At 52.1% G+C, this 13634-nt stretch overlaps 1 protein-coding gene across 1 annotated transcript; it reads right to left on the bottom strand.

The window, feature by feature from the left end:
- Positions 1 to 5093: 5093 nt before the first annotated feature.
- LOC116914698 (synaptotagmin-15) lies at positions 5094 to 13110 on the bottom strand. Its single transcript, XM_032919120.1, has 8 exons — positions 13005 to 13110; positions 12013 to 12208; positions 11196 to 11332; positions 9935 to 10248; positions 8175 to 8345; positions 6873 to 6993; positions 5804 to 5983; positions 5094 to 5278 (listed from the first exon to the last, which is right to left on the bottom strand). Exons 1-8 carry the CDS (start codon positions 13009 to 13011, stop codon positions 5136 to 5138), a joined length of 1269 nt encoding a protein of 422 aa, XP_032775011.1. The 5' UTR covers positions 13012 to 13110; the 3' UTR covers positions 5094 to 5135.
- Positions 13111 to 13634: the final 524 nt, after the last annotated feature.

The raw sequence follows: 13634 nt of genomic DNA, 5'->3' as shown, positions 1-13634 counted from the left end.
GTGTCACTATGTCACGGTGGAAGATCTCTGAAGGGGCAGGAAACTCTAGCTGATGTGAGCTCAGTACCAAAGTACTTCCACAACCTCCCTTTAATGAGGTCTCCCCACCATTCCATGGCCTTGTTTTGCTGCAGTGTTCGTTGGCAGCAACACCATTGTAACCCCTTCATGATTTCTTTTTAAGCAGGGATTGTCTGGAAAAGGAAGTCAGTTTTGAAAATATATTTCTCTGACTCTCTTATGAACAGAATTCTGGGTAAATTCCAGTTATGAGGTGCTCAAGGCAGACCAGAAAGTAGCAAGAAAGTAAAAATAATCTCTCCCTTCCTCTGATAATTATCCTCTGACAGGATGCTCATGGATCTTGAAGTAATATGGGCAGACATTCCACACTGAAAAGTAAGAAAAGCATAATTGGCAAATGACTGCACAAATTACAACATGCCATTATGGGATGCCAAATTGGCAGCCATGACACTGGGGCCAGGAGGCAGCTGCAGGAAATGCTCTCCCCAGGGATGCACCTTCAGGAGAGCACAGGCTCCTGGAGCTGCCTCCCATTATTCCCTTGAATTCTTCACCCCTCCCTGAAACTCTGCCCACTGTTCTGCAGCTTTGCCAAAAAAAAAAAAAAAAAAAGGCATGTATGCCTCTCTGACCCTGGACTTGCTTGGCTAATGGTTTGCTTTGGCTCAGGGATATCTGGGGGCACCATGTAAACAGAAGACAAAAATATGCCCTCCTATGCTTCTGCCTCCACCTTGACAAGAGCCGTCTCTGAGTAGCTGGTGCTCAGTGTGACTCTGGCCTGGTGAGGAGCCCAGACCCACGGCTTGAGAACAAGTTGCCTCACCTGGGGCGGTTCACGCTCGGCCAAGCGGCCCACAGATGCAGAGGGTAAAAATGTCCACAGTGTACAAGCTGAGAACCTGTGGTCATGTGATATGCACTCACTACGGCCCAAAGAGCCAAAAACGAGCCACCAAGTCGGAAACAAAGCACGGAGATGAACCACTTCTGAGAACCACTTTGCTCTTGAGGAACTTCCTGGTTTGACAGAGGCTGAGCATGGGGACAGAGTCCTGTCTCAGGGGAGCAAAGGCTGCAGCGTTTTCTCTGGAGTTTGGGAGATGAGAGCCAGAGACTAGCACTACCAAGGCATCCGAGCAAAGATGGACCCAGGGGACTTCCCCCTGGGAACGAACGCTTGTTGAATTGTTGAGCTGCACTGTGTCGTTAGCAGTTTGGGGGAATGTGCTAATTCTTCTAGAAATTGGAGTCAGGACCCACCGAGGAAGAGCTCTTGGCTGGAGTCCTTGAAGAAGGACAGTCCTGATTCTTCAAAGCTTGACAGTTGGTTGCCACGCGTCAGTTAAATAACAGTGGTGTCCGTTCCTGCTCCCTCATGCAGTATTCCCACACGCACTGTATCCCTGCTGCCAGTAGATCCGGAAGGTTTTCTTTGTTTTCTTGATTTTGGAGGAAGCACAATACTGATGTTATTTTCTTAAGATGACCCATAATTGCTCACCCTTAAATAATTCTGCCCTCTAAACTCCTTTATGAAGTTAATGACATCCGTTGACAATTACACCTAACACTGCCCCAGTATAACCAGGTTTGTTATTTTGCAAGATGTCAGGAACAGTGGTTTGGAGCGTTGGGCTTCACTGTGGAGCTCAAGGTGGATGGTGGAGGCTGCCAGTGGGGGACACCACTCCACGGGCTGTGCGCTTAGAAACCAGTGACTGTGCTTTACTGGTGTCACTCCCCCTATTGCCTGAAGTAGCGTTACCTCACATGCACTGTCTGCCTAACAACAGCTTTATGAACATACAGAAACCCCATTTCTTCCTTCTGTTTATGATGATTACTAATTGCTTCTCGACCAAAAATGTATGAATTTAAATTTCAAGGGTTTGGAGGGAAAATGTTTTTTGATGAGGATTTGAACCTCCCTCCCTTTTTTTTTTTTTTTTTTTTCTTTTTTTTTTTTTTTTTTTTTCCTTTTTTTTTTTTTGAGCTGGGGACCGAACCAGGGCCTTCGCTTTGCTAGTGGCAGCGCTCTACCACTGAGCTAAATCCCCAACCCCCTCCCTTCTTTTTAGCGGATAGGACTCATTATATAGTCTGGTTTAAATTCCCAGCCTTCTGTAGCATGGGATTGAGGGACGCATCACTATGCCAGCATGGGGATTCGGGCTTTGATGCCCTCTTTAAAATCCATATGGGTGGAGCTAAGGAGGTGGCTCATGACGGTTAGGAACCCTTGCTGCTCCTCCAGAGGATCTGGGCTCAGTTCCCATCACCCACCTTCGGGAACTCTGTTCCCAGGAGCTCTGGTGCCCTCTTCTGGCCTCCTTGGGCACCTGCACACATAGGGCACGCACACAGGCAAGCAGGCACCCACCCACACATAGAAATTTCAAGTTTTTAACTTAAAAATTATTATAATAACTACTTTTTATTACTCCATGATTTTTAAAAGCATTTTTCCAGAAAATAAAAAACCTATCTAAAAAGAATATATGGTTTTTAAATCTTTTTTTATAGTTAGCTGCCCTCACAGGTAATATTTCTTGCAGTTGGTGTTTTATGTGTTTGATTACTATCTTTAAATGCTTTATCAAGTTTATGGCTGGATGCTCTTTAGGAGGTTTGTATAATAATTATATCTGGAGTTCACTTCAGTTCACTCGTGGCTCGTCTGTATAGCCACACTGATGTGCACAGCGCTGTGTTCCGAGGCCCCACGGTGGAGCTACGATGTCAAAAGAAGCCGGATGAGATCAGATGTGTTTAGCAGAGCTTGGTTATGTTCTACAGTTAAGATCCCACATACGGTAAACGTCAAAGATGTTGAGAACATATTTTTCTTACGTATTATAAAAATTTAAAACTCGCATGTAAATAAGCAGGGCATGGCAGCACATGCCTTTAATCTCAACTTGGGAAGCGGATACAAGTGGATCTCTCATGAGGTTGAGGCCAGCCTGGTCTACATAGTGAGCTCCAGGCCAGCCAGGGACTTAAATAGAAGGCACCGTCTCAAGCAAGCAAGCCACAGCAGCAGCAACAAAACGAATGCAAACCTCATTTTTTTTTTAAATTACTTTATATCCCAACTGCAGTTTCCCCCTCTACTTTCCTCCCAGCCTCCCGTCCCGCCCCCTTCCCATTCACTCTCCTCAGTTTCTCTTCAGTAAAGGGGAGGCCTCTCACGGACTTCATCAAGTTGCAGTGGGACTAGGCACATCCTCTCCTATTGACAAGACAGCCCAATAGGAGGAAAGGGTCCAAAAGGCAGGCAGTAGAGTCAGAGACGGCCCTGCTCCTGCTGTTGGGAGTCCCACTCAACGGACCCAGCTACACAACTGTAACACATCACATGTGCAGAGAGGCCTTAGGTCAGTCCCAAGCAGGCTTTCGGGTTGGCAGTTCAGTCTCTGTGAGCCCTTATGGGCCCAACTTAGTTGATTCTGTAGGTTTTCTTGTGCCCTTGACCCCTCTGGCTCCTACAAACCCCAAATCCCTCTTATTAAAGGCAAAAGAAGTGAATAAATATATCATGCTAATGTCTTGAAAGTTGAATAATCTGCATTTGTCAAATGGTTCTCATATTGGTATGTGTTAAATAAAATTTGATCAGCTTTACATATTTCTGAGGAACTGATCACTTTATGGGGCTGTAAAGAGTTTCTGCTAGAGTCACTCACACATAGGATCTGAGGCGGCACCCGAGAGCTCACACGGGCCCATGAGAACCTGCATATTTCTTTACCTTGTCAGTCCATAGACATCTCTACAGTATGACTGCTCCTGCTTTCACCCCTCAGCATACCCACAGCCCGTTGATTTCTTGCCATTTCAGTTTCTCAGAGGCCCGCCAGACATACCAGGCCACCAACTCTCCCGTTATCCAAGAAAGACCATTGTCAATCATGGTCTCACGTTGGCGTATGGGCGTGGCGGCAGGTATCCACGGTCTCTAGGTTCCGGATGAAACATTGTAGCTCTGCTTCAGCAGCCTGCCTTCAGGCACAAGGAACTGTGCGTGCGTGCGTGCCTGCGTGCCTGCGTGCCTGCGCTATTGGAAGCCACTGCGGTGTGGGTCACCTTGAAAGCCTGTAAATGAAGTGGAGAGGAAGAAACAGGAAGGTGTGTCCTCGATCAGTCAGGCAGAGCTGTTTTGTATTGGTAGACATCAAGAAGTGGACCCACAGAGGCACAGGTGAAGCTCCTTCTACTTCAACTGAAGTCGCTCACTGAAGACAAGAGAGACACAGGCAGGCAGTTCTGCTTTAGGTACAGTGCATGGACTCTGCCTGTCTGCAGTTTGGTGTATAGGCACACAGAAATAACAGGCACAATGGCTGCTCGCTAGATCAACTAGTGGGCATTAGTGACAGTGACTTTGACTCTGGGGACCACTGATCCAATGAAGTTTATACCTTTCGCCACGGCCCTTAGTCTTGAGGACAATACCATGGTCCCATGGATTCGCCTGTCTAAAGCAAGAGTTAGGAGCTGAATGCCCAAACTCTGTTGACCAGGTGACCACGAAAGCCAGCAAGAGATCACCTGAAGTAGGGTGTGAGATGCGGCATCCCGAGGAGGATGGCTGTGGTCAAGAGGTCATGTAAATTGGGCTGCCACGTGTTCTATGGCTCCAGGGAGGGGCTACAGAGCAAGCTGTCAGCACAGCTGACCTCTCGTTGACCTCCTGGTATGTGGGTGGGCTGCTGCACAACAGGTCTCTCCCTGTTGTGGCCCACAATTCATTCTGCAGAACGCCCGGCTTGGAAAACGAAGCATCCGTGGCCTCAACCCACCACTTCCCAAGGTGGTGGGACTCAGATGATGCTGTGCTCCGCCAAACAGAGTATCAGTTCTTAACCCTGAGATCCTGTTTGACGTCATGACCTTGACGATCAGGAGCCCCGCAGATCCAGGGGGTTCGGTGGGTTAGGAGAGGCTGCTGGCCACAGATACTGGCCGAAGCTGGGTTGTGTCCTTTTTCCTTCCTGCGCATGAACACCCATGAGTCACTGGCTCAGGCTAGCCCCACAGTTCACTGAGTGTTAGATGAGATGTCCACGGTGTTGTGTCGCACGCGTGGGGGCACGACGGATGGCTCAGGGCTCCATGGGGCAGCAGAGCGCGTGCCAGCGCTTCACCAGCTCCTTTGGTTTGCGGAGCATCTCATTCCAGTGCTCAAGCTCTTTGCCACGGGTGTACATGTAGGGGCCCACTACCACTCGGCCCAGTGGGTAGCTCTCTGCAGGGGAGAGAAAAGCTTTGTCACGATCTTAAGTACAGAAGTCATACCACTATCATGCTAATGTCTGCGCTGACTTCTCTGTTTCCCATTCCCGGTTCTCTGGAAGGAAGTAGCAAGCTCCTCCTCCCTAAGCATGAGCCTCCCAGCACCCCCCGCCTCCCCGGGACTTTGGAGAAGGAGACCAGGTGAGAGCTTGCTTTGGAGCCCCGGCCCTCACTGCCTGGCCTCTGCCCCGGGTCCCGTGAAACCCCAGACATTTTGAACTACTGTTGGAGAAAGCACTTTTGTAGGGGGAAAGGCCTCTTTCGTTGCGTTCTTGCACACTGGGCAAGAGCATTAGGCAGTAATATCCACCAGTCATCTACCACTGGGAGAAGGTCCCGTGGGCAAGTACCCCAGCCTCTCTGAGAGCTCTGGGACAACCCCACTCGAGGGTAGCCATTGAGTGCTGCCTACAACTGAGGCAGCCCTAGTTTCTCATTGCCCCAGCACCATGTCCCCTGCTCCCATTCCCCTCCTTACTGTCCCCTTCTGTGATCTGCAGCACCACCAGGCTAAGGCTGGCGGTGTCCAGCTCGTTGGCGTCAGCCTTGAAGCTGAAGGTTTCATTGTACACGGGGTTGATGGAGCCCAGTACAGCCGAAGTCCTCTTGCACTTGACGAATTTGTTGTGATTCATCAGAGACACCTTGACAAACACGCCTGTGGGGCAGTGCACAGACACTAGTGGGTAAGAGAAATGAGCACAAGCCTAGCTCCTAAAGTGGGATCTCTGGCTAGGAGGGCATGTGCCCCCTCTGTAAGCACCAGGTTCCCACCACTTTCCGATCCCTGGCTGCCTGGGCGGGCGGATGTGATTGGAGCAAACCATTAGTGTGATGCTTTATGACCCAGGGAAACCTGGTTTCCTTTGCCTTCCTCTGGCCCTGGAGGCGCTCATGCTCAGCTGGCCCAGTTTCCTGGACCTGGCACCATAGCCCAGCCCTGCTGCTGGGAAGGCATTGTGTTTTGGCAACTCAGGCTTTGGGCTCATTCAGAAGCCAAGGGCTTCGGGGTGGGGTGCAGATGAGTTCAGAGGCTTTGAACTCCAGCAGGTAGCTGGCATCTTCCACATGGCTGAGGTCATGAGGTGGGCAGGGCCAGTGCCCGGTTCCAGTGTTCTGGAAGGCCAGGAAGCAGCGGCACTATCAGGGTACCAGCACCCCCAAGGAGTAGGAGCCTTTCCTTAGGCATGGGGAGGTGGGGAGCTGAACCTGCAGGTACTGAAACCATTCGGCAAAGACACAGGCAAGATAGGCAAGGCAGTTCAAAGAACCAAGACACTGCACTGAGGAACGGGAGAGACAGGGCGGGGTCTCCAGTCCCGGCACAGCCCTTGGCGCCTAATGTTGCCTTAGAAAAGGTTTTTGATACCAGAAATGTCCACAGATGGAGTACAGGGCAGAGTAGAGGAAGCACCAAGTGTTTGCTCTTAGGAACATGAAGCACAATTTGGATCCGTGGTAGGGAGGTCAGACTCTGCCTAGCCCTAGCTAGGCTCACTAGGAGGAACCTAATCTAGGATCGGGCGAGGGAGTTGGGGGTGACTCACTGACAACACCCCTGTCTTCCTGGAGCTGGAGACCCTTGGCCCGGAGCACGACCACAGTCAGGCGGCTCAGGTAGTCGTTGTAGCTGAGGCAGAACTGGAGATCACCAAACTCCGAGAGGGGCTGGGGAGGCAGAGATGAAAGGACTTACGCCCTGTCACCCGCCCATGACAAGCCTGGTTTCCTTTGAGACTTGCGCCATTTTACAGACAGGAAAACTGATGTCTGGGCATTGGAAGACATTTGTGGGAGTACAAGTTAAGCATCCCCAGATCTAAAATGATCTGATACTCAAAACCTTTTGAACGCTAAATGTTGTTACATACCATGAAACATTACTTTAGGCATTTCGGTGTGTGCGCATGCGCACATGCATGTGCACGTACACGCATGTGTGTATGTGCTCAGATGTGCAGGTCCAAGCAGAGGCCCAAAGAGGACTTTGGACACTTTCCTCTGTCACTCTCTGCCTCTGTCACTTACTGCCTCGAGACAGGGTCTCCTTGTACGGACCCTGAAGTCCTCTGTCTGCGTTAGGCTGGCTGGCTAGCAAGCTCCGAGACTCTGTTTCCGCTCCGCAGTGCAGGCTACAGGGTTATAAGGCCATACACCAGGCTTTTATATGGTGCTAGAGATGTGAATTCAGGTTCCCTTTTTTTCCAGTGAGTACTCTTACCCACTGAGCCATTTCTCTGCCCCCATATGCTCAAAATTAGTTAAAATACTTTATAAAGAAAGTCATACTTGCACGTTGTGATTAATGTGTACATTACGTACATTGAATTGGAGTTGGGTCCACTCCCTAAGACAGCTCATCCCGTATGTATAAATATTGCAACATCTGGAAAAAAAAAATCTAAAAATCTGAAACTTCCCAGTCCTAAGCATTCTGGGTAAGAGATTCCCAGCCTGTAGTAATGGGCCAGAGGCCAGTCTCTGGATTTTAAAGCATGTCTGGGCTCACACAGGTCCTCTCTGAGGAATGGGAAATGGGAGATAAACGTTTTCCTGGTCCTAGGCTCTCCCAGATGCTGGGACACTAGAGGTGTGCACTACACCTGGTTGCCAGATGTAACTTTTCAGGTTGTTCCAGATTATCGTTTGAAGGATCTCAGTGTCCTGTGTCTCTGCTCAGTCAAAGTTCCATCCTCTCCTGCAGGGCCTGGGCCCAGCTCCCTGAGTCACCACTTGGTGACTGGGTGCTGAGGGAAGATGCTGGCCAGGCGGTGCCAGGTGGCCCTGTGCATATCTTGGCCACCCACGGTATGCGGATTCCAATGGTATGTGTCTGGTGACCATCTCACCTCCAGGTTCTCAGCTTCCAGGTCTCTCCAGATGACACGGTGGCGGTCCCCTGCCAGGGTCTCATTCTTCAGTGGGAACAGCACCTGGCCCAGGAGCTGGTGCTTCCTCTGTTTGTTTACGTGGTACACGGAGAACTTCAGCACCCTCTGGGCAACACTTTTGCTGGATACCTGAGGAAGGAGAGGACCCAGGCCAGGGTCAGGTCCGGGAGTAGGGGCCAGGTGGATAATATAAAACGTTGGAGACAGGATACACATCCTAAGCCAGGCTTCCCTGGGGACCCCTCTCAGCAGCAAGGCCCAGCCACCTGGGGAAGCATTCACAGGCTTGAGCTTTATCCTACAGTGTTTCGAGAGGACTTGTACCCATTGCTGCCTGGGGCCCCTTGGTACCCTAGGAACCAGAATCTGCCCTTGGAAAGGGTTTGCTTGCAGAAAAAGTGTGCCAAAAAGCATAGCCCAGTCTTGTGGAGATGGGCTCTCTTTTCTCTGAGTTGTGGCCTTCACAGCCGTGAGATGGGGTCATGGTTCTTCTTGTCTAGGAGGTAAAAACCTCAGCGTCTGTGTCTGGCCTACAGCAGATGGCCAAACGGTACTGATTTGCTTCTTCAGATCCGTCTTTCCAGAGCACAGAGGCTAGGATCACGTGGGGGGTGGGGGTGGTAACTGGTCAAACTGCCGAGAATGAGAGACACAGTGCTCATCCCCAAACCGAACACCTTTTTCAGCCCTCTCCCCATCCAAGGTTTTAAGGGAAACATCTAAGAAAAACCAAAGAATGTAAGAACCTGATGTAGTAGTGAATGCCTCGGATTCCAGGACCTACCTGGGTGACAGAAACAGTAGGATCTCTGTGAGTTCGAGAGGTCGGCCTGGTCTATATAGGGCAACCAGGGTTACACAGTGAGACCCTGTCTCCAAAACAGGCAAGCGAAAAGCCAGGAAAGCCTTTGGGTGTGAAAGCGTGGGGAAGTGAGAGGAACAGAACGGGCATTCTTCCATTCGGTCTCCCAGCGCTGGCTCCGGTAGGAGGGAGTGGGCCACACCTCTTCCCAGCTCTCAGCCTCCTGGAGGAAGGCCTGAATCATCCTCCAGCCCCCCGAAATCACATGCTTTCTGGAAGTGGACTGGCCTCTCCTTCCCTCCAGTCACTGCTCCACACAGCTCTTGAGAAATGTTTGTCCAAGATCTCTTGGCAGGTCCTTCTAGGAGGCCCTGGACACCTGCTGTGGTTCCCAGGCTGCTGTAAGCACGTGCACAGGCCTCTTACCCAGCCTTAGACCCAGCCTTAGGGTATGGCAAAGGCACCAACAGGCTGCAACCATGGCTCCTGTCCCTGACACCTTCAACAGGACAGGCAGTTTCTGCCCCTACTCAAAGAGGACTGAGGGTCTGCCTCGGATGACCTTGCCTGTGATGCCCAGGTATTGGGTGACTTTCAACAGCTCCAGGGGCTGGAGCCTAGCATTGAGTAGACGTTTCAAAATGTGCTTTTGCCTTCTTCTTTCTCCATGGCAGCCAGGACAGGAGGAACCCAGTCTCTGACCACCTCTCTCTAAGCCTCATTAAAACAAACAAACAAACAAACAAACAAACAACCCCTCATTGCCAAGGGCTCCTTCCTGGGGCTACTTCCTGTAGCCCCTGCTCCTGCCTCCGAGTAAAGCTGGAGGAGCCCTGACTGTAGGAAGTCGGGTTATCCTGCACAATGCTCCCTCCCAGGGAGCCCCGGGGCACTGGAGACCACTGCTCCAAGGTACCTGAAAGATGAAGCTCTCATCAAACTGTGGGTTGCAAGTTTTGCGTTTGACCTTGGACTGAAGGAAACGCCGCTTGTCAGGCAGCAGGTGGAGCTTCACCAGCGTGCTGCAGGTCTCAGAGGGAACTTGGAGTTGCTGGGCCTTGATCAGGTCCACCAGCAGCCGCTCGGACTCCTGCTGGTACTCCACGGAGAACCACAGCCGGCCCAGGCAGCCATCGGGGAAGCCCGCCTCACTCGCGTCCTCTGAGGACTTGTACAGCTCGGGGTTGATGCTCCCCATTACACACAAGGGGAGGGAGGTCTGGCCGGCGGCTAGAGAAAGAGAAGGACATGGGGACTGTGGCCAGCTCTTGGTGCACCGACAGCATGGCCAGGCCACTCATAGGCCAGAGCGTTCCACCTGTCCTCGGATTACCCACATGCCTGGAGGTCAGGCCTTGTTTTCTGAAGCGTCATCCCCAGCACCTGGCCCGACTCTCTCTGCAGTGTCTAGGGAAGGATAGACCGCAACCGAATGCTGCCTTTCTTCTTGCTCTTGGAATGGATAGCTGCGTACCGGAGTGTATCCTGGGAGATCTTCAGAGGAAAGAAGTGTCTGCTAAGCTCTGCCACCTCTCCCTATCCTCTGCCCTCCCCGTTGGCCAATCACTCTATCAGCCTGGGGCAGGACCCAGTCCAGTTCTGTAGCAGGGCATGCTTGGGTTTCGAGTCTATATTGAACACTTTACCTTTTTTGTTTTATTTCTTATGGTTATTTTTGTGCATACATGTATGTATGTAAGTAATATACATATATGATGTGTGTATGGGCAGGAACATGACACAATGTGTGTGTGTGTGTGTGTGTGTGTGTGTGTGTGTGTGTGTGTGTGCAGCCCGTTCTTTCCTTTCACTTTACTTGGGATCTGGGGATCACACTTAAGCGGTCAAGTTTAGGTGGCATGTGCTTTTTACCAGCCAAGCCTTCTCATGGGTTCCTATGTCAAATTCTTTCTGCCTCTGTGTCCTTGGGCCAAGCCCTGCTGACACCCAGCTTCAGTTACAAATGAGGTTGTCGTTCCTTCCCATTCAGAGGGAGGAAGACACTGAGGTCCAACTCCACAACAGCATGAGTATGGAGTGAAGCAGGCACTTGGTGATCAAAGTACCAGAAACAGTGGACAGGGGTAACTCTGGCATCCTTGGACTGGCCACAGGAGGGAAAGCAGATGGCCAGACCTAGCCAGATCAGCCCCTGTCTGAGTCCTGGGAGGACTTACCAGGACTCGAGGTGCAGGTTATGTGCTCTGGGACAGGGCAGGGGTCCTGTGGGGCCACAGCCCAATCACCACCATGTAGGCGTACCCAGTCTCGGCCTTGGTGAGAAGGGGGTACCACAAAAGGTACACTTGGTAGCCTGTCCAAAAGAAGGGAAACCGCATGTAGATAGCAAGTGAATTATGTGACCTCAATGCTCAGCCAAGAGGCTGGGTGCCAGAGGCTGGAGAGAGAAGAGCCGGAGAGAGCCAAGAGCACCACTTCTGGGGCTATACTAGGACACACGCACATGCGCGTGTGCACACATACATACACACACACCAATACACACACACACACCAATACACACACACACCAAACACACACACACACACACCACACACACACACAAACACAATACACACACACACACACACACACACACACACACACACACACAAAGGCACACACACACACACACACACACACACACACACACACACACACACACACACACACAGAGTCTGTCTACCCATAATAGTGTCATGCAGGAATCAGAGCACAGCCTCTGACAGCAAGCTGTCTGGCTTCTAATTCCTAGTTGTGCTATCTGGACCTGTTTTTTTATATCCTCGGAGTCAGTTTTCCCAGCCAGAAAATGGGGTTCACAAAGCCTGCCTCCGGCTTATTGTGAGGTTTCTCGGTTCCTTGGCATAGTTCCCAGCATGCCGATGGCCTGAGATAAGCACCCCACAGCAAAACATTCCTCTCCCACCTTGTCCCACCCCACCAGCGAGTACCCAAGCAAGGGCTTAGAGAAAGAAAGGTCCAGAACCTCACCTGACAGACGGGATTCCAGCATACCGGCAGGGCCTGTCCTCTTTTTTGCTGCAGGAAGAGCTGGTGGCCGGGTCTGCTGTCTCTGGCAGTTCCTCATAGGTGAAGGTGGTACAAAGCCTCTTCCACAGACAGCAGCTGACTCCGATCAGCAGCAGCAGCCCCCCAATGATGCATCCTATCACCAAGGCCAGCTGCTCTGAGGCAGACACCGCCAGTGCAGGCTGTGAGTCAGGTGAAGAAAGCCGCCCACCAGCTCACACACCTCTGTCCTTGGGAGTGAGCAGAGTTGGACAGCGCCCCACCCCAGGGATGACACCTAAGTAGAATGTTTGCTGGTCTCAGCCCAAAAGATTTCCCTCGCGAGCAGTTGGCCCCGAACTTGGTTGTGGCTGAGCTCTAGAGGAGAAAGCCTCCAGAGGAGGCCTCCACTTCCCTGGGCTCCTACTGGGGTTTGAATGTGAGCTTGGGTGTGGGTGCCGCGCCCTTAAGAAAAGTCCGGGAAGGAGTCGCTGCCCTGTGGCTTGGCAGAGCCCATTTTGGTGAGACCTGGAAGGAGATGTTCGTCTCCACATGCTCTAGGCTCTGTAGTCAGTGTCCAGTCAGTCTCCCCCCGTCTCCCACCCCCCGCCCCCCGCCCCCAAGCCCTCTATCAAGGGGAACTCATGCTATGGGTGGAAGGTGGCAGGCAGTGAAGCCTATTTGTATAGGGTTTGGCAGATTTGAGAAATGGAGACCTAAGGATCCCACATCTTCAGGGACTCTGGAGGCTATGCATGCTTAGCGGCTCGATCTCACTTGCTGGTTGCAGAGACTCGGGGCACGGCTTTTCCCAAGTTCAGGGGGCTAGATAGCTGGTGCGAAGGCGGCACCGGTACACATCTTAAAGGTAACCGAGAAGAGCTAGCTGCACTGTTTACTCCATTTCCGAGGTTGGCAAGCTGGAGACAAGTGCTTGAACTGTTGGGACAGGGGTAGGAAGTGAGGCCACTTACCTGCCATGGGGTTGCTCCTGAGCGGCGCGGCTCCGGAGCTCTAAGACTCAGGCTGCTGCCTGGACAGCTCGGCAGGGACCGGGAGTCTGTGCAGTGCAGCCTCCTGAAAGCGAAGACTGCTGCGAGGTGGCCCGGAGGCAGGGCTCCAGCCTCTCAGGTCATGGCGACGCCCCGCCCTGGTGCTGGCCCCCTGCCCAGTAGGGGCTCCGAGGCCCTGCTGCAAGTCCGGAAACCAAGGGCTCCGGGAGGGGTAGTCCTAGGCACCCTTGCCAGAGGCCTGAGCAGCTTCCTGCTGCCCCTGCCAGGTAGGGGGTCACTCCCTTTGCTGAGGGTAGAGCAGAGCCTTCTTCACCAGCATCTGGCAGTGACTTGTATCTCACACACGGTGGCCAGAAATTCGCCCGGGTCTTCCATTGATCTCCTTCGAGGGCTGAGTTGCGCCTCCTTCTAGACCCCAACCCTGGTTTGGCTCCGGGGAGCCTTTCCAATCCCAGGCCGGCGTTCCTGAGCCTTCCTGGGCACAGATCTATCTGCCTGGTTGTCCCAGCAGCAGTGTGGAGTTCAGGTTCCACAAGGTCGGATTTTCAGGTTTCCGACCCCATTTCACCTAGGTAACAGTAACACCTCAAG

This window comes from Rattus rattus, chromosome 13, assembly GCF_011064425.1.
Source record: "Rattus rattus isolate New Zealand chromosome 13, Rrattus_CSIRO_v1, whole genome shotgun sequence".
NCBI lineage: Eukaryota > Metazoa > Chordata > Mammalia > Rodentia > Muridae > Rattus > Rattus rattus.
The sequence above is the reverse complement of the archived record's forward strand: the minus strand, read 5'-3'. Positions and strand labels throughout refer to the sequence as shown.